This window comes from Oncorhynchus clarkii, chromosome 3 (genome assembly GCF_045791955.1).
Source record: "Oncorhynchus clarkii lewisi isolate Uvic-CL-2024 chromosome 3, UVic_Ocla_1.0, whole genome shotgun sequence".
Lineage (NCBI taxonomy): Eukaryota > Metazoa > Chordata > Actinopteri > Salmoniformes > Salmonidae > Oncorhynchus > Oncorhynchus clarkii.
The window spans coordinates 88,204,975-88,231,089 of record NC_092149.1 but is presented as its reverse complement, the minus strand read 5'-3'; the positions used below and the strand labels follow the sequence as shown (position 1 = coordinate 88,231,089).

At 46.5% G+C, this 26,115-nt stretch overlaps 1 protein-coding gene across 2 annotated transcripts in view; it reads right to left on the bottom strand.

The window, feature by feature from the left end:
- Window positions 1–26,115, bottom strand: part of LOC139405544 (neuropilin-2-like) — a 398,312-nt gene that overhangs the window by 286,155 nt on the left and 86,042 nt on the right. For both annotated transcript variants that reach the window (XM_071147961.1, XM_071147960.1), the window contains exon 3: window positions 2,616–2,797. In XM_071147961.1, coding sequence (XP_071004062.1) covers window positions 2,616–2,797 — 182 coding nt within the window. The remainder of the gene's footprint in view (window positions 1–2,615; window positions 2,798–26,115) is intronic.

Sequence of the window (26,115 nt, the reverse complement as noted above, 5' to 3'; positions counted from 1 at the left end):
CACCGCTAACTAGCTAGCCATTTCACACCGGTTACACCAGCACCACCGCTAACTAGCTAGCCGTTTCACATCCGTTACACCAGCACCACCGCTTACTAGCTAGCCGTTTCACATCCGTTACACCAGCACCACCGCTAACTAGCTAGCCGTTTCACATCCGTTACACCAGCACCACCGCTAACTAGCTAGCCGTTTCACATCCGGTACACCAGCACCACCGCTAACTAGCTAGCCGTTTCACATCCGGTACACCAGCACCACCGCTAACTAGCTAGCCGTTTCACATCCGTTACACCAGCACCACCGCTAACTAGCTAGCCGTTTCACATCCGGTACACCAGCACCACCGCTAACTAGCTAGCCGTTTCACATCCGTTACACCAGCACCACCGCTAACTAGCTAGCCGTTTCACATCCGTTACACCAGCACCACCGCTAACTAGCTAGCTGTTTCACATCCGTTACACCAGCACCACCGCTAACTAGCTAGCCGTTTCACATCCGTTACACCAGCACCACCGCTAACTAGCTAGCCGTTTCACATCCGTTACACCAGCACCACCGCTAACTAGCTAGCCGTTTCACATCCGTTACACCAGCACCACCGCTAACTAGCTAGCTGTTTCACATCCGTTACACCAGCACCACCGCTAACTAGCTAGCCGTTTCACATCCGTTACACCAGCACCACCGCTAACTAGCTAGCCGTTTCACATCCGTTACACCAGCACCACCGCTAACTAGCTAGCCGTTTCACATCCGGTACACCAGCACCACCGCTAACTAGCTAGCCGTTTCACATCCGTTACACCAGCACCACCGCTAACTAGCTAGCCGTTTCACATCCGTTACACCAGCACCACCGCTAACTAGCTAGACATTTCACACCGGTTACACTTGAAGATTGATTAATAGTTTTTTATATTTTCTTAAATAAATGCTTGACTGTGAACCTTTAAACAACATTCAAAAACAACATGGGTGATGGTTGTGACATACTCCTTAAGAGGATAGCTATTAATAGAAGATGCAATATGTCCCAACATATTTGTCTAGCTAGCTACTGCCAGAACAACTCCATCGAAAGTCCCTTTTTACTCCAAGACTAGGCTTGATCAGCTGTCAGAGCAGCTCACAGATTGCTGCACCTGTACATAGCCCATCTATAATTTAGCCCAAACAACTACCTCTTCCCCTACTGTATTTATTTATTTATTTTGCTCCTTTGCACTCCATTATTTCTATCTCTACTTTGCACATTCTTCAACTGCAAATCTACCATTCCAGTGTTTTACTTGCTATATTGTATTTACTTTGCCACCATGGCCTTTTTTTTGCCTTTACCTCCCTTATCTCACCTCATTTGCTCACATCGTATATAGACTTGTTTCTACTGTATTATTGACTGTATGTTTGTTTTACTCCATGTGTTGTTGTTTGTGTTGTTTGTTGTTGTTTGTGTCGAACTGCTTTGCTTTATCTTGGCCAGGTCGCAATTGTAAATGAGAACTTGTTCTCAACTTGCCTACCTGGTTAAATAAAGGTGTTCTCAACTTGCCTACCTGGTTAAATAAAGGTGTTCTCAACTTGCCTAGCTGGTTAAATAAAGGTGTTCTCAACTTGCCTACCTGGTTAAATAAAGGTGTTCTCAACTTGCCTAGCTGGTTAAATAAAGGTGTTCTCAACTTGCCTACCTGGTTAAATAAAGGTGTTCTCAACTAGCCTACCTGGTTAAATAAAGGTGTTCTCAACTAGCCTACCTGGTTAAATAAAGGTGTTCTCAACTTGCCTAGCTGGTTAAATAAAGGTGTTCTCAACTTGCCTAGCTGGTTAAATAAAGGTGTTCTCAACTAGCTTACCTGGTTAAATAAAGGTGTTCTCAACTTGCCTACCTGGTTAAATAAAGGTGTTCTCAACTAGCCTACCTGGTTAAATAAAGGTGTTCTCAACTTGCCTACCTGGTTAAATAAAGGTGTTCTCAACTAGCCTACCTGGTTAAATAAAGGTGTTCTCAACTTGCCTAGCTGGTTAAATAAAGGTGTTCTCAACTAGCCTACCTGGTTAAATAAAGGTGTTCTCAACTAGCCTACCTGGTTAAATAAAGGTGTTCTCAACTTGCCTAGCTGGTTAAATAAAGGTGTTCTCAACTAGCCTACCTGGTTAAATAAAGGTGTTCTCGACTTGCCTAGCTGGTTAAATAAAGGTGTTCTCAACTTGCCTACCTGGTTAAATAAAGGTGTTCTCAACTAGCCTACCTGGTTAAATAAAGGTGTTCTCAACTAGCCTACCTGGTTAAATAAAGGTGTTCTCAACTTGCCTAGCTGGTTAAATAAAGGTGTTCTCAACTTGCCTAGCTGGTTAAATAAAGGTGATCTGGTCTACCTGGTTAAATAAAGGTGATCTGGTCTACCTGGTTAAATAAAGATGATCTGGTCTACCTGGTTAAATAAAGGTGAAATAAAAATAAATAAAAAATGAAATCCATGACCACAAAACTGGTCCTAAATGTTTATATCACCCATAGTTGTGTGTCTCTACACCTGACAGAGTTGATTTGTCCTAATGTATTTGTCTAGTATGATGTACACTTTTGCCATTGTGAATATCAGACTCACCAGTCTTGAAGATCTCATACCGCAGTGAGAAGCCAGCCCCCTGGTGAGCGTAGTCAGAGACGAACCTGATGAGGAGGACAGGGCCTGAGGATATGATGGCTGGAGGGGCGATGTTACTGCAGTGTTTACCCAACAGGTCTGCCTTCTCGCTGTTCCCATCGCGGATCTCTACGTAGTCATATCTAGTGGAGAAACACATGGAGACCATGTTTCATATTGGAAGTCCAAGAAAAAACGAGTAGAAAGAAAAATGTGTCTTCTGACAGGAGAGAAGAAAACAAAAAAAACATGGAAACTGTATAATCACACGAAACCGTCGTGACATGGGGTTCACATGAAACCGTCGTGACATGGGGTTCACACGAAACAGTCGTGACATGGGGTTCACAAGAAACAGTCGTGACATGGGGTTCACAAGAAACCGTTGTGACATGGGGTTCACAAGAAACCGTTTGTGACATGGGGTTCACAAGAAACCGTCGTGACATGGGGTTCACAAGAAACCGTCGTGACATGGGGTTCACAGTGTTATCCAAGAAACAGTTGTGACATGGGGTTCACAGTGTTATCCAAGAAACAGTCATTTATTTTACTAGGCAAGTCAGTTAAGAACAAATTCTTATTTACAATATCAGCCTAGGAACAGTGGGTTGACATGCGGTTCACAGTGTTATCCAAGAAACAGTCGTGACATGGGGTTCACAAGAAACAGTCGTGACATGGGGTTCACAAGAAACAGTCGTGACATGGGGTTCACAAGAAACCGTCGTGACATGGGGTTCACAAGAAACAGTCATGACATGGGGTTCACAAGAAACAGTCGTGACATGGGGTTCACAAGAAACCGTCGTGACATGGGGTTCACAAGAAACAGTCGTGACATGGGGTTCACAAGAAACCGTTGTGACATGGGGTTCACAAGAAACAGTCATGACATGGGGTTCACAAGAAACCGTCGTGACATGGGGTTCACAAGAAACAGTCATGACATGGGGTTCACAAGAAATCGTCGTGACACGGTGTTCACAAGAAACAGTCGTGACATGGGGTTCACAAGAAACCGTTGTGACATGGGGTTCACAAGAAACATGGGGTTCACAGTGTTAACCAAGAAACAGTCATTTATTTTACTATGCAAGTCAGTTAAGAACAAATTCTTATTTACAATATCAGCCTAGGAACAGTAACTGCCTTGCTCAGGGGCAGAACGACAGATTTGTACCTTGTCAGCTCGGGGGTTTGAACTTGCAACCTTCAGCTTACTAGTCCAACGCTCTAACCACTAGGCTACCCTGCCACCCCATGACATGCGGTTCACAGTGTTATCCAAGAAACAGTCGTGACATGGGGTTCACAGTGTTATCCAAGAAACAGTTTTGACATGGGGTTCACAAGAAACAGTCGTGACATGCGGTTCACAGTGTTATCCAAGAAACAGTCGTGACATGGGGTTCACAGTGTTATCCAAGAAACAGTCGTGACATGGGGTTCACAGTGTTATCCAAGAAACAGTCGTGACATGGGGTTCACAGTGTTATCCAAGAAACAGTCGTGACATGGGGTTCACAGTGTTATCCAAGAAACAGTCGTGACATGGGGTTCACAGTGTTATCCAAGAAACAGTCGTGACATGGGGTTCACAGTGTTATCCAAGAAACAGTCATGACATGGGGTTCACAGTGTTATCCAAGAAACAGTCGTGACATGGGGTTCACAGTGTTATCAAAGAAACAGTCATGACATGGGGTTCACAGTGTTATCCAAGAAACAGTCGTGACATGGGGTTCACAGTGTTATCCAAGAAACAGTCGTGACATGGGGTTCACAGTGTTATCCAAGAAACAGTCGTGACATGGGGTTCACAGTGTTAACCAATAAACAGTCGTGACATGGGGTTCATTAGTGTCTCAAATGGCACCCTACTCCCATCACTTAGCCCTATGGGCCCTGATCATAGTGCACTATGTTTACCGTATATAGAGTCTCTATTCAGACGCAGACTATTATTGTGTGTCACTCCAAGCTAGTCTCCGTTCTTCTCTGGTCGTTGACCTCTAGTGACCTGCTCTAATCTTTCTCCAAAAACGAATTCCTACTCGTCAGTTTCCTGAGCTTTAGTAACAGGATCCTACCTCCATAGTAACAGGATCCTACCTCCATAGTAACAGGATTCTACCTCCATAGTAACAAGATCCTACCTCCATAGTAACAGCATCCTACCTCCATAGTAACAGGATCCTACCTCCATAGTAACAGATCCTACCTCCATAGTAACAGGATCCTACCTCCATAGTAACAGCATCCTACCTCCATAGTAACAAGATCCTACCTCCATAGTAACAGGATCCTACCTCCATAGTAACAGGATTCTACCTCCATAGTAACAGGATCCTACCTCCATAATAATAAGATCTTACCTCCATGGTAACAGGATCCTACCTCCATAGTAACAGCATCCTACCTCCATAGTAACAGGATCCTACCTCCATAGTAACAGGATCCTACCTCCATAGTAACAGGATCCTACCTCCATAGTAACAGGATCCTACCTCCATAGTAACAGGATCCTACCTCCAATAGAAACCCTTTAATTGGAAGCACTCCATACAACAATATAATTTCTCTAAGACTATTGTCTTCAGAGTTCCGACAGGTGGGGTCACTCAGGTGGGGTCACTGTTATGCCCTTCAAGTCCTGACTAATCAGAGTGGACTAAAGTGTCATACTATCTAAGGTAAGACAATGGGAGAGAGACTGCAATCCTAGGCACGCCACTTCCTGTAATTTTATTGTAATATAGAAAGGGCAGTATAGTAGTTGTTTTATGGTAATATAGACACAGGGCAGTATAGTAGTTGTTTTATGGTAATATAGACAGGGCAGTAGAGTAGTTGTTTTATGGTAATATAGACAGGGCAGTATAGTAGTTGTTTTGTGGTAATATAGACATGGCAGTATAGTAGTTGTTTTATGGTAATATAGACAGGGCAGTAGAGTAGTTGTTTTATGGTAATATAGACAGGGCAGTATAGTAGGTGTTTTATGGTAATATAGACAGGGCAGTAGAGTAGTTGTTTTATGGTAATATAGACAGGGCAGTAGAGTAGTTGTTTTATGGTAATATAGACAGGGCAGTATAGTAGTTGTTTTGTGGTAATATAGACATGGCAGTATAGTAGTTGTTTTATGGTAATATAGACAGGGCAGTAGAGTAGTTGTTTTATGGTAATATAGACAGGGCAGTATAGTAGTTGTTTTATGGTAATATAGACAGGGCAGTAGAGTAGTTGTTTTATGGTAATATAGACAGGGCAGTATAGTAGTTGTTTTATGGTAATATAGACAGGGCAGTATAGTAGTTGTTTTATGGTAATATAGACACAGGGCAGTAGAGTAGTTGTTTTATGATAATATAGACAGGGCAGTAGAGTAGTTGTTTTATGGTAATATAGACACAGGGCAGTAGAGCAGTTGTTTTATGGTAATATAGACACAGGGTAGTATAGTAGTTGTTTTATGGTAATATCGACACAGGGCAGTAGAGTAGTTGTTTTATGGTAATATAGACACAGTGCAGTATAGTAGTTGTTTTATGATATTATAGACACAGGACAGTATATTTTGTTGTTTTATGGTAATATAGACACAGGACAGTATATTTTGTTGTTTTACGGTAATATAGACACAGGGCAGTAGAGTAGTTGTTTTATGGTAATATAGACACAGGGCAGTAGAGTAGTTGTTTTATGGTAATATAGACACAGGGCAGTAGAGTAGTTGTTTTATGGTAATATAGACACAGGGCAGTAGAGTAGTTGTTTTATGGTAATATAGACACAGTGCAGTAGAGTACTTGTTTTATGGTAATATAGACACAGGGCAGTATAGTAAGGCTGTGGTGATATCCTTTGATCTGTCAATCAGTGCAGAATAAAAGTAGTGTTGTCTGACAATGGGAGCAAGACTGCCAAGAGTAACTCCAGACCCCAATGTCCTCCCATTGTAATTAAACGTTTAGTGCAGTACGGTTGTGCTGATAAGGTCTAACGACCCCCAGGCCACACAGCTACAGGTGCCAGCCACCACGACTCCCCAGTGAGGAAACAGGATTACAGCTGCTTCTGTTATAGTTAATGGAGATCTCTGGTTGTTCAACTGAGGTACTAGAACCAGGCCTGTTGTTGTTGTTGTGTGTGTGTGAGTGTGTGTGTGTGTGTGTGTGTGTGTGTGTGTGTGTGTGTGTGTGTGTGTGTGTGTGTGTGTGTGTGTGTGTGTGTGTGTGTGTGTGTGTGTGTGTGTTTACAGTGAGACATTGCTGCTGTGTTTATCTCTGTATCCTTGAAATAAAAAGCTGTTTTAAACATGGAGAAAATGATCGGCAGTATCAAGGCTGTTTTAAACAGGGAGACAACGACCAGCAGCATGGAGACAACGACCAGCAGCATGGAGACAACGACCAGCAGCATGGAGACAACGACCAGCAGCATGGAGACAACGACCAGCAGTATCAAGGCTGTTTTAATCATGGAGACAACGAACAGCAGTATGGAGACAACGACCAGCAGTATCAAGGCTGTTTTAAACAGGGAGACAACGACCAGCAGCATGGAGACAACGACCAGCAGCATGGAGACAACGACCAGCAGCATGGAGACAACGACCAGCAGCATGGAGACAACGACCAGCAGCATGGAGACAACGACCAGCAGTATCAAGGCTGTTTTAATCATGGAGACAACGACCAGCAGTATGGAGACAACGACCAGCAGTATCAAGGCTGTTTTAAACAGGGAGACAACGACCAGCAGCATGGAGACAACGACCAGCAGCATGGAGACAACGACCAGCAGCATGGAGACAATGACCAGCAGCATGGAGACAACGACCAGCAGCATGGAGACAACGACCAGCAGCATGGAGACAACGACCAGCAGTATCAAGGCTGTTTTAATCATGGAGACAACAACCAGCAGTATGGAGACAACGACCAGCAGTATCAAGGCTGTTTTAAACAGGGAGACAACGACCAGCAGCATGGAGACAACGACCAGCAGCATGAAGACAACGACCAGCAGCATGGAGACAACGACCAGCAGTATCAAGGCTGTTTTAATCATGGAGACAACGACCAGCAGTATGGAGACAACGACCAGCAGTATGGAGACAACGACCAGCAGCATGAAGACATTGACCAGCAGCATGGAGACAACGACCAGCAGCATGGAGACAACGACCAGCAGCATGGAGACAACGACCAGCAGTATGGAGACAACGACCAGCAGTATCAAGGCTGTTTTAAACAGGGAGACAACGACCAGCAGCATGGAGACAACGACCAGCAGCATGGAGACAACGACCAGCAGCATGGAGACAACGACCAGCAGTATCAAGGCTGTTTTAATCATGGAGACAACGACCAGCAGTATGGAGACAACGACCAGCAGTATGGAGACAACGACCAGCAGTATCAAGGCTGTTTTAAACAGGGAGACAACGACCAGCAGTATTGAGACAACGACCAGCAGTATCAAGGCTGTTTTAAACAGGGAGACAACGACCAGCAGCATGGAGACAACGACCAGCAGCATGGAGACAACGACCAGCAGCATGGAGACAACGACCAGCAGCATGGAGACAACGACCAGCAGTATCAAGGCTGTTTTAATCATGGAGACAACGACCAGCAGCATGGAGACAACGACCAGCAGCTTGGAGACAACGACCAGCAGCATGGAGACAACGACCAGCAGTATCAAGGCTGTTTTAATCATGGAGACAACGACCAGCAGTATGGAGACAACGACCAGCAGTATGGAGACAATGACCAGCAGTATGGAGACAAGGACTAGCAGTATCAAGGCTGTTTTAATCATGGAGACAACGACCAGCAGTATGGAGACAACGACCAGCAGTATGGAGACAACGACTAGCAGTATCAAGGCTGTTTTAATCGTGGAGACAACGACCAGCCGTATCAAGGCTGTTTTAATCAGGGAGACAACGACCAGCAGTATGAAGGCTGTTTTCATCATGGAGACAACGACCAGCAGTATCAAGGCTGTTTTAATCATGGAGACAACGACCAGCAGTATGGAGACAACGACCAGCAGTATCAAGGCTGTTTTAATCAGGGAGACAACGGCCAGCAGTATCAAGGCTGTTTTAATCAGGGAGACAACGACCAGCAGTATCAAGGCTGTTTTAATCAGGGAGACAACGACCAGCAGTATCAAGGCTGTTTTAATCAGGGAGACAACGACCAGCAGTATCAAGGCTGTTTTAAACATGGAGACAACGACCAGCAGTATGGAGACAACGACCAGCAGTTTCAAGGCTGTTTTAATCAGGGAGACAACGGCCAGCAGTATGGAGACAACGACCAGCAGTATCAAGGTTGTTTTAATCAGGGAGACAACGACCAGCAGTTGTAGCAGATCAACAGACAGTAGGGTAGTGGGGCAGAGAGATGACAGATCAACAGACTATAGGGTAGTGGGGCAGAGAGATGACAGATCAACAGACTATAGGGTAGTGGGTCAGAGAGATGACAGATCAACAGACAGTAGGGTAGTGGGGCAGAGAGATGACAGATCAACAGATAGTAGGGTAGTGGGGCAGAGAGATGACAGATCAACAGACTGTAGGGTAGTGGGGCAGAGAGATGACAGATCAACAGACAGTAGGGTAGTGGGGCAGATAAATGACAGATCAACAGACAGTAGGGTAGGGGAGAAGAGAGATGACAGTTGGCGTAGGGTAGGTTATAGGGTAGGTTACAGGGTAGAATACAGGGTAGAAAAACAGGGTAGATTACAGGGTAGGATATAGGGTAGGGTAGATTACAGGGTAGGATTTAGGGTAGGATATAGGGTAGAATATAAGGTAGGTAATAGGGTAGGTTTTGGGTAGGATATAAGGTAGGTTATAGGGTAGGATATGGGGTAGAATACAGGGTAGGTTATATGGTAAGAAAATAGGGTAGGTTATACTGTAGGTTATAGGGTAGGTTATATGTTAGGTTATACGGTAGGTTTTAGGGTAGGTTTTGGGGTAGGTTGTAGGGTAGAATATAAGGTAGGTTAAAGGGTAGGATATAGGGTAGGTTATAGGGTAACGGGTAGAGAGACTGCTGAATGTTGAGGGCAGGTTATATGGTAGATTATAGGGTAACGGGTAGAGAGACTGCTGAATGTTGAGGGCTAATTTTGTCATCTCATGCACAACATATAATGTTTTCCATACTATTTACTAATTTATGAGACACTTCACGTTTCAGTGTAAAACTATGGATTCCTTAGCCACACTCCACATTCCACAACTGACCATGGGTAATAAATCATGGGTAATGGACCATGGGTAATAAATCATGGGTAATAAATCATGAGTAATGGACCATGGGTAATAAATCATGGGTAATGGCCCATGGGTAATAAATCATGGGTAATGGACCATGGGTAATAAATCATGGGCAATGACCATGGGTAATAAATCATGGGTAATGAACCATGGGTAATAAATCATGGGTAATATATCATGGGCAATGACCATGGGTAATAAATCATGGGTAATGGACCATGGGTAATAAATCATGGGTAATATATCATGGGTAATGTACCATGGGTAATAAATCATGGGTAATGGACCATGGGTAATAAATCATGGGTAATGGCCCATGGGTAATAAATCATGGGTAATGGACCATGGGTAATAAATCATGGGTAATGGCCCATGGGTAATAAATAATGGGTAATGGCCCATGGGTAATAAATCATATGTAATGGACCATGGGTAATAAATCATGGGCAATAAATCATGAGCAATGGACCATGGGTAACAAATCATGGGTGATGGCCCATGGGTAATAAATCATGGGTCATGGACCATGGGTAATACATCATGGGTAATATCATGGGTAATAAAGCATGGGTAATGAACCATGGGTAATGGCCATGAGTAATGACCATGGGTAATAAATCATGGGTAATGACCAAGGGTAATGGACCATGGGTAATGGCCATGGGTAATAAATCATGGGTAATGGACCATGGGTAATACATCATGGGTAATACATCATGGGTAATGGACCATGGGTAATAAATAATGGGTAATGACCATGGGTATGGGGGAAGCCTTAGGTGTTGTTTGTGGAGCTGAGGAGGCAGTCACACACACATCCTGACAGGCAGGGACCAGGGCAGGGAGGACACACACACATCCTGACAGGCAGGGAACAGGGCAGGGAGGACACATAGACATCCTGAAAGGCAGGGACCAGGGCAGGGAGGACACACACACATCCTGACAGGCAGGGAACAGGGCAGGGAGGACACACACACATCCTGACAGGCAGGGAACAGGGCACAGGGCAGGGAGGACACATAGACATCCTGACAGGCAGGGAACAGGGCAGGGAGGACACATAGACATCCTGACAGGCAGAGAACAGGGCAGGGAGGACACATAGACATCCTGACAGGCAGGGAACAGGGACCAGGGCAGGGAGGACACATAGACATCCTGACAGGCAGGGAACAGGGACCAGGGCAGGGAGGACACATAGACATCCTGACAGGCAGGGAACAGGGCAGGGAGGACACATAGACATCCTGACAGGCAGAGAACAGGGCAGGGAGGACACATAGACATCCTGACAGGCAGGGAACAGGGAACAGGGCAGGGAGGACACATATACATCCTGACAGGCAGGGAACAGGGCAGGGAGGACACATAGACATCCTGACAGGCAGGGAACAGGGCAGGGAGGACACATAGACATCCTGACAGGCAGGGAACAGGGAACAGGGCAGGGAGGACACATAGACATTCTGACAGGCAGGGAACAGGGAACAGGGAACAGGGCAGGGAGGACACATAGACATCCTGACAGGCAGGGAACAGGGCAGGGAGAACACATAGGCTGTTGCAGGGAACAGGGAACAGGGAACAGGGCAGGGAGGACACATAGACATCCTGACAGGCAGGGAACAGGGAACAGGGCAGGGAGGACACATAGACATCCTGACAGGCAGGGAACAGGGCAGGGAGAACACATAGGCTGTTGCAGGGAACAGGGAACAGGGAACAGGGCAGGGAGGACACATAGACATCCTGACAGGCAGGGAACAGGGAACAGGGCAGGGAGGACACACACACATCCTGACAGGCAGGGAACAGGGCAGGGAGAACACATAGACTGTTGCAGGGAACAGGGGAACAGGGAACAGGGCACAGGGAGCAGGGCACAGGGAACAGGGCACAGGGAATAGGGCACAGGGAACAGGGCACAGGGCACAGGGAACACATAGACTGTTGCAGGGAACAGGGAACAGGGCACAGGGCACAGGGAACAGGGCACAGGGAATAGGGCACAGGGCACAGGGAACAGGGCACAGGGAATAGGACACAGTGAATAGGGCACAGGGAATAGGGCACAGGGACAGGGAACAGGGCACAGGGAACAGGGCACAGGGAATAGGGCACAGGGAATAGGGCTCCGTCTCTCTCTCTCTCTCTCTCTCTCTCTCTCTCTCTCTCTCTCTCTCTCTCTCTCTCTCTCTCTCTCTCTCTCTCTCCCTCCCTCCCTCCCTCCCTCCCTCCCTCCCTCTCCCTCCCTCCCTCCCTCCCTCCCTCCCTCCCTCCCAGACTAATCTGCTGCGGGACACATAACCGGTGGCCCCATGTCAGGTAGAGGAATGTGGGGGCGGAGGAGAGAACATGACACTTATCTCAGCTCCCCACCCTCTCTGACAGACACAGACAGGTGTCCTCCCCTCCCTTTCTCCCCACCTCTCCAACCACTCCCCCTCCTCCTAACCAGTGGCGTAAAGTAAAACTACTGAAGTATTTTTTTGAGGTGGGGGGGGGGGGGGGGGGGGTATCTGTACTTTACTATTTATATAGTAATATATATTACTTTAACTTCACTACATTCCCAAAGAAAACTATACATGTTTTACACCATACTATTTCCTCAAAAATACTAATTACATTTTGAATCCTTATAAGAGCATGATGCTGGTCCAATTCACTTAAACGTACAAATCTCATTGACATTTGTTGTCAATCTGTTTAGTTTGCTTAGTGATAGTACAGGTGCATTACATATACAGCAGTATGTGGACACCCCTTCTAATTAATGGATGTATCTGTTGCACTGGCAGTAGAATGGCCCTTACTGAAGAGCTCAGTGACACTCAACGTGGCACCGTCACAGGATGCCAACATCCTGTGTAGGAGAGGTGTAGGAGAGATGTCGGAGAGATGTAGGAGAGGTGTAGGAGAGATGTCAGAGAGGTGTAGGAGAGGTGTAGGAGAGGTGTAGGAGATGTGTAGGAGAGGTGTCAGAGAGGTGTCAGAGAGGTGTCAGAGAGGTGTAGGAAAGGTGTAGGAGATGTGTAGGAGAGGTGTCAGAGAGGTGTAGGAGAGGTGTAGGAGAGGTATAGGAGATGTGTAGGAGAGATGTCAGAGAGGTGTAGGAGAGGTGTCAGAGAGGTGTCAGAGAAGTGTCAGAGAGGTGTCAGAGAGGTGTCAGAGAGGTGTAGGAGAGGTGTAGGAGAGGTATAGGAGATGTGTAGGAGAGATGTCAGAGAGGTGTAGGAGAGGTGTAGGAGAGGTATAGGAGATGTGTAGGAGAGATGTCAGAGAGGTGTATGAGAGGTGTCAGAGAGGTGTAGGAGAGGTGTCAGAGAGGTGTAGGAGAGTTGTAGGAGAGGTATAGGAGAGGTGTCAGAGAGGTGTAGGAGAGGTGTCAGAGAGGTGTAGGAGAGGTGTAGGAGTGGTGTAGGAGAGGTGTCAGAGAGGTGTCAGAGAGGTGTAGGAGAGGTGTAGGAGAGGTATAGGAGATGTGTAGGAGAGATGTCAGAGAGGTGTCAGAGAGGTGTCAGAGAGGTGTCAGAGAGGTGTCAGAGAGGTGTAGGAGAGGTATAGGAGAGGTGTAGGAGAGGTGTAGGAGAGGTATAGGAGAGGTGTAGGAGAGGTGTCAGAGAGGTGTCAGAGAGGTGTAGGAGAGGTGTAGGAGAGGTGTCAGAGAGGTGTCAGAGAGGTGTAGGAGAGGTGTCAGAGAGGTGTCAGAGAGGTGTAGGAGAGGTGTAGGAGAGGTCTAGGAGAGGTGTAGGAGAGGTGTCAGAGAGGTGTAGGAGAGGTGTAGGAGAGGTGTCAGAGAGGTGTAGGAGAGGTGTCAGAGAGGTGTCAGAGAGGTGTAGGAGAAAAAACAACTTGTATTGACAGAAAAAGATGTGTTGTGAAATATATATCCCCCAGAAACCCCATGTTACTCAGAGGAGATCTCCCCCCCCCCCTCAGAATCCCCATATTACTCAGAGGAGATCCCCCCCCCCCCCCCCCCCTCAGAATCCCCATGTTACTCAGAGGAGATCTCCCCCCCCCCTCAGAATCCCCATGTTACTCAGAGGAGATCTCCCCCCCCCCCCCTGAGAATCCCCATATTACTCAGAGGAGATCTCCCCCCCCCCTCAGAATCCCCATGTTACTCAGAGGAGATCTCCCCCCCCCCCCCCTCAGAAACCCCATATTACTCAGAGGAGATCTCCCCCCCCCCCCCCCAGAAACCCCATATTACTCAGAGGAGATCTCCCCCCCCCTCAGAATCCCCATATGACTCAGAGGAGATCTCCCCCCCAGAAACCCCATATTACTCAGAGGAGATCTCTCCCCCCCTCAGAAACCCCATATTACTCAGAGGAGATCTCCCCCCCTCAGAAACCCCATATTACTCAGAGGAGACCCCCCCCCCGCCTCAGAATCCCCAAATTACAGAGGAGATCTCCCCCACCCTTGAGGAAGAGACGTGCCATTTCCAGGCCCAGGGAACACAAATTCGCGCACAGGAACACTACCTGATCTAACGACCAGATGAGGGGACAGCTTTATTACAGGCCATACTGTCTCTAACTGTCTTAATCTCCCCCATAGAAACAACAGTGACAGACCACACGAGGGGACAGCTTCATTACAAGCCATACTGTCTCTAACTGTCTTAATCTCTCCCATAATCCCCCCCAGAAACAACAGTGACAGCACCGTCAACAACAACAGAAGGGATCTGTTGCAGCTCTGTCGAAGCCTGGGTCTGTACTTTGTCAATGGTAGGTTACGTGGGGACTCTTTGGGGAGATTCACCTACTGCTCACCTCTTGGCCACAGTACAGTAGACAATATGATCACAGACATTGACCCTTTCTCTCTCAGCTCAATCACTGTCAAGCCACTAACACCTCTGTCTGATCACAGCCAAATTACGTTGTTCCTCATAAGAACAACTGAAATTGATTTATTAAAAAGAAAAACGACCACAGATTAACAGTGAGAATCGCAGAATGGTGAACTTAACTAAACAACGGAGAGTTTTGACTGTGTGATATTAGATTGCTTATGGTGTAAATATTTTCTGTCTGGATTTTAATTATTTGTATGTGGTTTGATGGTTTGATGCAGATTGTAAAATTATAAGGAAAAAACAGTATCCAACCAAAAGCACAGAGACCCAAATAATGGTGAATTACGCCTTCATTACTGTGAGACTTTAAAACTCTATAAACGTACACTCAGAACCAAAAAAGCACAGTACAACAGCAAGCAGCTGACAAATTGAGGAGTCCATAAACACAAACAACTTCTGGCAAAATTGGAAAAACAAATCTAAACAATAGGAATTAGTGATATAAAATGGTGACATATGGACAACCCATTTACAACACTGTACAACATCAAATTCATGAGAAGTTGAATGGATTGGAAAAAGCTATAAAGGACAACCAACATCCACTGGACTCCCCCATTACTGACCAGGAGCTCTATAAGAAACTAAACTATTACTGACCAGGAGCTCTATAAGAAACTAAACTATTACTGACCAGGAGCCCTATAGGAAACTAAACTATTACTGACCAGGAGCTCTATAAGAAACTAAACTATTACTGACCAGGAGCTCTATAAGAAACTAAACTATTACTGACCAGGAGCTCTATAAGAAACTAAACTATTACCGACCAGGAGCTCTATAACAAACTAAACTATTACTGACCAGGAGCTCTATAAGAAACTAAACTATTACTGACCAGGAGCTCTATAAGAAACTAAACTATTACTGACCAGGAGCTCTATAAGAAACTAAACTATTACTGACCAGGAGCTCTATAAGAAACTAAACTATTACTGACCAGGAGCTCTATAAGAAACTAAACTATTACCGACCAGGAGCTCTATAACAAACTAAACTATTACTGACCAGGAGCTCTATAAGAAACTAAACTATTACTGACCAGGAGCTCTATAAGAAACTAAACTATTACTGACCAGGAGCTCTATAAGAAACTAAACTATTACTGACCAGGAGCTCTATAAGAAACTAAACTATTACTGACCAGGAGCTCTATAAGAAACTAAACTATTACTGACCAGGAGCTCTATAAGACACTAAACTATTACTGACCAGGAGCTCTATAAGAAACTAAACTATTACTGACCAGGAGCTCTATACGACACTAAACTATTACTGACCAGGAGCTCTATAAGAAACTAAACTATTACTGACCAGGAGCTCTATAAGAAACTAAACTATTACTGACCAGGAGCTCTATAAGAAACTAAACTATTACTGACCAGGAGCTCTATAAGAAACTAAACTATTACTGACCAGGAGCTCTATAAGAAACTAAACTATTACCGACCAGGAGCTCTATAAGAAACTAAACTATTACTGACCAGGAGCTCTATAAGAAACTAAACTATTACTGACTAGGAGCTCTATAAGAAACTAAACTATTACTGACCAGGAGCTCTATAAGAAACTAAACTATTACTGACCAGGAGCTCTATAAGACAATAAACTATTACTGACCAGGAGCTCTATAAGAAACTAAACGATTACTGACCACGAGCTCTATAAGAAACTAAACTAGTACTGACCAGGAGCTCTATAAGAAACTAAACTATTACTGACCAGGAGCTCTATAAGAAACTAAACTATTACTGACCAGGAGCTCTATAAGAAACTAAACTATTACTGACCAGGAGCTCTATAAGAAACTAAACTATTACTGACCAGGAGCTCTATAAGAAACTAAACTATTACCGACCAGGAGCTCTATAAGAAACTAAACTATTACTGACCAGGAGCTCTATAAGAAACTAAACTATTACTGACTAGGAGCTCTATAAGAAACTAAACTATTACTGACCAGGAGCTCTATAAGAAACTAAACTATTACTGACCAGGAGCTCTATAAGACAATAAACTATTACTGACCAGGAGCTCTATAAGAAACTAAACGATTACTGACCACGAGCTCTATAAGAAACTAAACTAGTACTGACCAGGAGCTCTATAAGAAACTAAACTATTACTGACCAGGAGCTCTATAAGAAACTAAACTATTACTGACCAGGAGCTCTATAAGAAACTAAACTATTACTGACCAGGAGCTCTATAAGAAACTAAACTATTACTGACCAGGAGCTCTATAAGAAACTAAACTATTACTGAACAGGAGCTCTATAAGAAACTAAACTATTACTGAACAGGAGCTCTATAAGAAACTAAACTATTACTGACCAGGAGCTCTATAAGAAACTAAACTATTACTGAACAGGAGCTCTATAAGAAACTAAACTATTACTGACCAGGAGCTCTATAAGACAATAAACTATTACTGACCAGGAGCTCTATAAGAAACTAAACGATTACTGACCACGAGCTCTATAAGAAACTAAACTAGTACTGACCAGGAGCTCTATAAGAAACTAAACTATTACTGACCAGGAGCTCTATAAGAAACTAAACTATTACTGACCAGGAGCTCTATAAGAAACTAAACTATTACTGACCAGGAGCTCTATAAGACACTAAACTATTACTGACCAGGAGCTCTATAAGAAACTAAACTATTACTGACCAGGAGCTCTACAAGAAACTTCAGGCCCTCAAATATAAAAAGGCATGCAGACCTGATGGCATCCTAAATAAAAAGCTCAAATTCACTAGTGAAAAATGTCATTTGGCTATATTAAAGCTGTTTAAGTTTGAACCTGAGTGTAGGTTATTTCCCTGACATCTGGAATCAAAGACTCATAACCCCAATCTTTAAGAACGGAGACAAATTTGACCCTAGCAATTACAGAGGCCTTTGTGTGAACAGTAACCTGGGAAAGGTTTTCTGTAGTATTATAAATGTAAGAGTTCTAAACTTCCTTAATAAGCCCAATGTCTTGAGTAAAAGTCAAATTGGATTTATACCAAAACATGGTACGACTGATCATATTTACACTCTACACACCCTGATTGATAAACAAGTCCACCAAAATAATACCAAAATATACACTTGCTTTATCGACTTCCAAAAAGCATTTGATTCTATTTGGCATACAGGACTGTTCTACAAAGTTATTGAAAGTGTTGTGGGGGTAAAACACAAGACATAATTCAATCAATGTCTACCGGCAAAACGTGCAGCATAAAAATTGGCAAGAAAATAACAGAATTCTTTAACCAGGGGCGGGGCCTTCGCCAGGGTTGCAATCTGAGCCCTGCACTCTTCAATATTTACATAAATGAATTGGCCACTATTCTAGAAAAATCATCAGCCCCTGGTGTTAGTCTCCACAATTCAGAGGAACCTGTTTGGGATAGGGGGCAGCATTTTATTTTTTGGATGAATAGCGTACCCAGAGTGAACTGCCTCCTACTCAGCCCCAAATGCTAATATATGCATATTATTATTGGATAGAAAACACTCTGAAGTTTCTAAAATGGTTTGAATGATGTCTGTGAGTATAACAGAACTCATATGGCAGGGGAAACCTGAGAAAAATCCAACCAGGAAGTGGGAAATCTGAGGCTTGTAGTTAATTCAAAGCTTGAACTACCGAATACACAGTGCCTATGAGGTCAAGTTGCACATCCACTAGATGTCAACCGTCTTTAGAAACTTATTTTGCTTATGCTATAAAGGAGGAGGGAATGGGAGTTGAATGAGTCATGGGTCTGGCAGAGTGTCTCAGGCTTGTGACGCGCGCTCACGACAGAGTTTGCTCTCGTTCCAGTGCTTTTCTACAGACAATGGAATTCTCCGGTTGGAACATTATTGATGATTTATGTTAAAAACATCCTAAAGATTGATTCCATACATCGCTTGACATGTTTCTACGACCTGTAACGGAACTTTTAGAGTTTTTGTCTGCTCGCGCCTCATGAAGATGGATTACGGGCCTGAACACGTTAACAACAAGTGGCTATTTGGACATAAATTATGGACTTTATGGAACAAATCAGTCATTTAATTGTTGAACTGGGATTCCTGGGAGTGCCTTCTGAAGAAGATCATCAAAGGTAAGTGAGTATTTATAATGTTATTTCTAACTTCTGTTGACTCCAACATGGCGGATATTTCTTTGGCTGTTTTGGGTTCTGAGCGCCGTTCTCAGATTATGCTTTTTCCGTAAAGGTTTTTTGAAATCTGACACAGCGGTTGCATTAAGGAGAAGTCTATCATTAATTATGTGAATAACACTTGTATATTTTATCAATGTTAATTATGAGTATTTCTGGGATTTGATGTGGCTATCTGCAAAATCACCGGATGTTTTGGAATCAAATCAAATCAAATTTATTTATTTATTTATTTTTTTATATAGCCCTTCGTACATCAGCTGATATCTCAATCAATCAAAACATTACTGCACGTAACACGCCAATGTAAACTGAGATTTTTGGATATAAATATGCACATTATCGAACAAAACACACATGTATTGCGTGTCATCTGATGAAGATCATCAAAGGTTAATGATTACTTTTATCTATTTTTCTGCCTTTTTGTGACTCCTATTTTTGACTGGGAAAATGGCTGTGTGTTTTTTTTGACTTGGCTATGACGTAACATAATCATATGTTGTGCTTTCGCTTTAAAGCATTTTTGAAATCGGACATGATAGATTAACAAGATGACGGGTTAGGGTTCCGCTTTGGGAACGACCCCTCCTCCCATGGATAGATTAACAAGATGACGGGTTAGGGTTCCCCTTGGGAACGACCCCTCCTCCCATGGATAGATTAACAAGATGACGGGTTAGGGTTCCGCTTTGGGAACGACCCCTCCTCCCATGGATAGATTAACAAGATGACGGGTTAGGGTTCCCCTTGGGAACGACCCCTCCTCCCATGGATAGATTAACAAGATGACGGGTTAGGGTTCCGCTTGGGAACGACCCCTCCTCCCATGGATAGATTAACAAGATGACGGGTTAGGGTTCCGCTTGGGAACGACCCCTCCTCCCATGGATAGATTAACAAGATGACGGGTTAGGGTTCCGCTTGGGAACGACCCCTCCTCCCATGGATAGATTAACAAGATGACGGGTTAGGGTTCCCCTTTGGGAACGACCCCTCCTCCCATGGATAGATTAACAAGATGACGGGTTAGGGTTCCCTTTGGGAACGACCCCTCCTCCCATGGATAGATTAACAAGATGACGGGTTAGGGTTCCCCTTGGGAACGACCCCTCCTCCCATGGATAGATTAACAAGATGACGGGTTAGGGTTCCCCTTGGGAACGACCCCTCCTCCCATGGATAGATTAACAAGATGACGGGTTAGGGTTCCGCTTTGGGAACGACCCCTCCTCCCATGGATAGATTAACAAGATGACGGGTTAGGGTTCCGCTTTGGGAACGACCCCTCCTCCCATGGATAGATTAACAAGATGACGGGTTAGGGTTCCGCTTTGGGAACGACCCCTCCTCCCATGGATAGATTAACAAGATGACGGGTTAGGGTTCCGCTTTGGGAACGACCCCTCCTCCCATGGATAGATTAACAAGATGACGGGTTAGGGTTCCGCTTTGGGAACGACCCCTCCTCCCATGGATAGATTAACAAGATGACGGGTTAGGGTTCCCCTTGGGAACGACCCCTCCTCCCATGGATAGATTAACAAGATGACGGGTTAGGGTTCCCCTTGGGAACGACCCCTCCTCCCATGGATAGATTAACAAGATGACGGGTTAGGGTTCCCCTTGGGAACGACCCCTCCTCCCATGGATAGATTAACAAGATGACGGGTTAGGGTTCCCCTTGGGAACGACCCCTCCTCCCATGGATAGATTAACAAGATGACGGGTTAGGGTTCCCCTTGGGAACGACCCCTCCTCCCATGGATAGATTAACAAGATGACGGGTTAGGGTTCCCCTTGGGAACGACCCCTCCTCCCATGGATAGATTAACAAGATGACGGGTTAGGGTTCCCCTTGGGAACGACCCCTCCTCCCATGGATAGATTAACAAGATGACGGGTTAGGGTTCCCCTTGGGAACGACCCCTCCTCCCATGGATAGATTAACAAGATGACGGGTTAGGGTTCCCCTTGGGAACGACCCCTCCTCCCATGGATAGATTAACAAGATGACGGGTTAGGGTTCCGCTTTGGGAACGACCCCTCCTCCCATGGATAGATTAACAAGATGACGGGTTAGGGTTCCCCTTGGGAACGACCCCTCCTCCCATGGATAGATTAACAAGATGACGGGTTAGGGTTCCCCTTGGGAACGACCCCTCCTCCCATGGATAGATTAACAAGATGACGGGTTAGGGTTCCCCTTGGGAACGACCCCTCCTCCCATGGATAGATTAACAAGATGACGGGTTAGGGTTCCCCTTGGGAACGACCCCTCCTCCCATGGATAGATTAACAAGATGACGGGTTAGGGTTCCGCTTTGGGAACGACCCCTCCTCCCATGGATAGATTAACAAGATGACGGGTTAGGGTTCCCCTTGGGAACGACCCCTCCTCCCATGGATAGATTAACAAGATGACGGGTTAGGGTTCCCCTTGGGAACGACCCCTCCTCCCATGGATAGATTAACAAGATGACGGGTTAGGGTTCCCCTTGGGAACGACCCCTCCTCCCATGGATAGATTAACAAGATGACGGGTTAGGGTTCCCCTTTGGGAACGACCCCTCCTCCCATGGATAGATTAACAAGATGACGGGTTAGGGTTCCCTTTGGGAACGACCCCTCCTCCCATGGATAGATTAACAAGATGACGGGTTAGGGTTCCCCTTGGGAACGACCCCTCCTCCCATGGATAGATTAACAAGATGACGGGTTAGGGTTCCCCTTGGGAACGACCCCTCCTCCCATGGATAGATTAACAAGATGACGGGTTAGGGTTCCGCTTTGGGAACGACCCCTCCTCCCATGGATAGATTAACAAGATGACGGGTTAGGGTTCCGCTTTGGGAACGACCCCTCCTCCCATGGATAGATTAACAAGATGACGGGTTAGGGTTCCGCTTTGGGAACGACCCCTCCTCCCATGGATAGATTAACAAGATGACGGGTTAGGGTTCCGCTTTGGGAACGACCCCTCCTCCCATGGATAGATTAACAAGATGACGGGTTAGGGTTCCCCTTTGGGAACGACCCCTCCTCCCATGGATAGATTAACAAGATGACGGGTTAGGGTTCCCCTTGGGAACGACCCCTCCTCCCATGGATAGATTAACAAGATGACGGGTTAGGGTTCCCCTTGGGAACGACCCCTCCTCCCATGGATAGATTAACAAGATGACGGGTTAGGGTTCCCCTTGGGAACGACCCCTCCTCCCATGGATAGATTAACAAGATGACGGGTTAGGGTTCCCCTTGGGAACGACCCCTCCTCCCATGGATAGATTAACAAGATGACGGGTTAGGGTTCCCCTTGGGAACGACCCCTCCTCCCATGGATAGATTAACAAGATGACGGGTTAGGGTTCCCCTTGGGAACGACCCCTCCTCCCATGGATAGATTAACAAGATGACGGGTTAGGGTTCCCCTTGGGAACGACCCCTCCTCCCATGGATAGATTAACAAGATGACGGGTTAGGGTTCCCCTTGGGAACGACCCCTCCTCCCATGGATAGATTAACAAGATGACGGGTTAGGGTTCCCCTTGGGAACGACCCCTCCTCCCATGGATAGATTAACAAGATGACGGGTTAGGGTTCCGCTTTGGGAACGACCCCTCCTCCCATGGATAGATTAACAAGATGACGGGTTAGGGTTCCCCTTGGGAACGACCCCTCCTCCCATGGATAGATTAACAAGATGACGGGTTAGGGTTCCCCTTGGGAACGACCCCTCCTCCCATGGATAGATTAACAAGATGACGGGTTAGGGTTCCCCTTGGGAACGACCCCTCCTCCCATGGATAGATTAACAAGATGACGGGTTAGGGTTCCCCTTGGGAACGACCCCTCCTCCCATGGATAGATTAACAAGATGACGGGTTAGGGTTCCCCTTGGGAACTTCCCATGGGAACGACCCCCTCCTCCCATGGATAGATTAACAAGATGACGGGTTAGGGTTCCCCTTGGGAACGACCCCTCCTCCCATGGATAGATTAACAAGATGACGGGTTAGGGTTCCCCTTGGGAACGACCCCTCCTCCCATGGATAGATTAACAAGATGACGGGTTAGGGTTCCCCTTGGGAACGACCCCTCCTCCCATGGATAGATTAACAAGATGACGGGTTAGGGTTCCCCTTGGGAACGACCCCTCCTCCCATGGATAGATTAACAAGATGACGGGTTAGGGTTCCCCTTGGGAACGACCCCTCCTCCCATGGATAGATTAACAAGATGACGGGTTAGGGTTCCCCTTGGGAACGACCCCTCCTCCCATGGATAGATTAACAAGATGACGGGTTAGGGTTCCCCTTGGGAACGACCCCTCCTCCCATGGATAGATTAACAAGATGACGGGTTAGGGTTCCCCTTGGGAACGACCCCTCCTCCCATGGATAGATTAACAAGATGACGGGTTAGGGTTCCCCTTGGGAACGACCCCTCCTCCCATGGATAGATTAACAAGATGACGGGTTAGGGTTCCCCTTGGGAACGACCCCTCCTCCCATGGATAGATTAACAAGATGACGGGTTAGGGTTCCCCTTGGGAACGACCCCTCCTCCCATGGATAGATTAACAAGATGACGGGTTAGGGTTCCCCTTGGGAACGACCCCTCCTCCCATGGATAGATTAACAAGATGACGGGTTAGGGTTCCCCTTGGGAACGACCCCTCCTCCCATGGATAGATTAACAAGATGACGGGTTAGGGTTCCCCTTGGGAACGACCCCTCCTCCCATGGATAGATTAACAAGATGACGGGTTAGGGTTCCCCTTGGGAACGACCCCTCCTCCCATGGATAGATTAACAAGATGACGGGTTAGGGTTCCGCTTTGGGAACGACCCCTCCTCCCATGGATAGATTAACAAGATGACGGGTTAGGGTTCCCCTTGGGAACGACCCCTCCTCCCATGGATAGATTAACAAGATGACGGGTTAGGGTTCCCCTTGGGAACGACCCCTCCTCCCATGGATAGATTAACAAGATGACGGGTTAGGGTTCCCCTTGGGAACGACCCCTCCTCCCATGGATAGATTAACAAGATGACGGGTTAGGGTTCCCCTTGGGAACGACCCCTCCTCCCATGGATAGATTAACAAGATGACGGGTTAGGGTTCCCCTTGGGAACGACCCCTCCTCCCATGGATAGATTAACAAGATGACGGGTTAGGGTTCCCCTTGGGAACGACCCCTCCTCCCATGGATAGATTAACAAGATGACGGGTTAGGGTTCCCCTTGGGAACGACCCCTCCTCCCATGGATAGATTAACAAGATGACGGGTTAGGGTTCCCCTTGGGAACGACCCCTCCTCCCATGGATAGATTAACAAGATGACGGGTTAGGGTTCCCCTTGGGAACGACCCCTCCTCCCATGGATAGATTAACAAGATGACGGGTTAGGGTTCCCCTTGGGAACGACCCCTCCTCCCATGGATAGATTAACAAGATGACGGGTTAGGGTTCCCCTTGGGAACGACCCCTCCTCCCATGGATAGATTAACAAGATGACGGGTTAGGGTTCCCCTTGGGAACGACCCCTCCTCCCATGGATAGATTAACAAGATGACGGGTTAGGGTTCCCCTTGGGAACGACCCCTCCTCCCATGGATAGATTAACAAGATGACGGGTTAGGGTTCCCCTTGGGAACGACCCCTCCTCCCATGGATAGATTAACAAGATGACGGGTTAGGGTTCCCCTTGGGAACGACCCCTCCTCCCATGGATAGATTAACAAGATGACGGGTTAGGGTTCCCCTTTGGGAACGACCCCTCCTCCCATGGATAGATTAACAAGATGACGGGTTAGGGTTCCCCTTGGGAACGACCCCTCCTCCCATGGATAGATTAACAAGATGACGGGTTAGGGTTCCCCTTGGGAACGACCCCTCCTCCCATGGATAGATTAACAAGATGACGGGTTAGGGTTCCCCTTGGGAACGACCCCTCCTCCCATGGATAGATTAACAAGATGACGGGTTAGGGTTCCCCTTGGGAACGACCCCTCCTCCCATGGATAGATTAACAAGATGACGGGTTAGGGTTCCCCTTGGGAACGACCCCTCCTCCCATGGATAGATTAACAAGATGACGGGTTAGGGTTCCCCTTGGGAACGACCCCTCCTCCCATGGATAGATTAACAAGATGACGGGTTAGGGTTCCCCTTTGGGAACGACCCCTCCTCCCATGGATAGATTAACAAGATGACGGGTTAGGGTTCCCCTTGGGAACGACCCCTCCTCCCATGGATAGATTAACAAGATGACGGGTTAGGGTTCCCCTTGGGAACGACCCCTCCTCCCATGGATAGATTAACAAGATGACGGGTTAGGGTTCCCCTTGGGAACGACCCCTCCTCCCATGGATAGATTAACAAGATGACGGGTTAGGGTTCCCCTTGGGAACGACCCCTCCTCCCATGGATAGATTAACAAGATGACGGGTTAGGGTTCCCCTTGGGAACGACCCCTCCTCCCATGGATAGATTAACAAGATGACGGGTTAGGGTTCCCCTTGGGAACGACCCCTCCTCCCATGGATAGATTAACAAGATGACGGGTTAGGGTTCCCCTTGGGAACGACCCCTCCTCCCATGGATAGATTAACAAGATGACGGGTTAGGGTTCCCCTTGGGAACGACCCCTCCTCCCATGGATAGATTAACAAGATGACGGGTTAGGGTTCCCCTTGGGAACGACCCCTCCTCCCATGGATAGATTAACAAGATGACGGGTTAGGGTTCCCCTTGGGAACGACCCCTCCTCCCATGGATAGATTAACAAGATGACGGGTTAGGGTTCCCCTTGGGAACGACCCCTCCTCCCATGGATAGATTAACAAGATGACGGGTTAGGGTTCCCCTTGGGAACGACCCCTCCTCCCATGGATAGATTAACAAGATGACGGGTTAGGGTTCCCCTTGGGAACGACCCCTCCTCCCATGGATAGATTAACAAGATGACGGGTTAGGGTTCCCCTTGGGAACGACCCCTCCTCCCATGGATAGATTAACAAGATGACGGGTTAGGGTTCCCCTTGGGAACGACCCCTCCTCCCATGGATAGATTAACAAGATGACGGGTT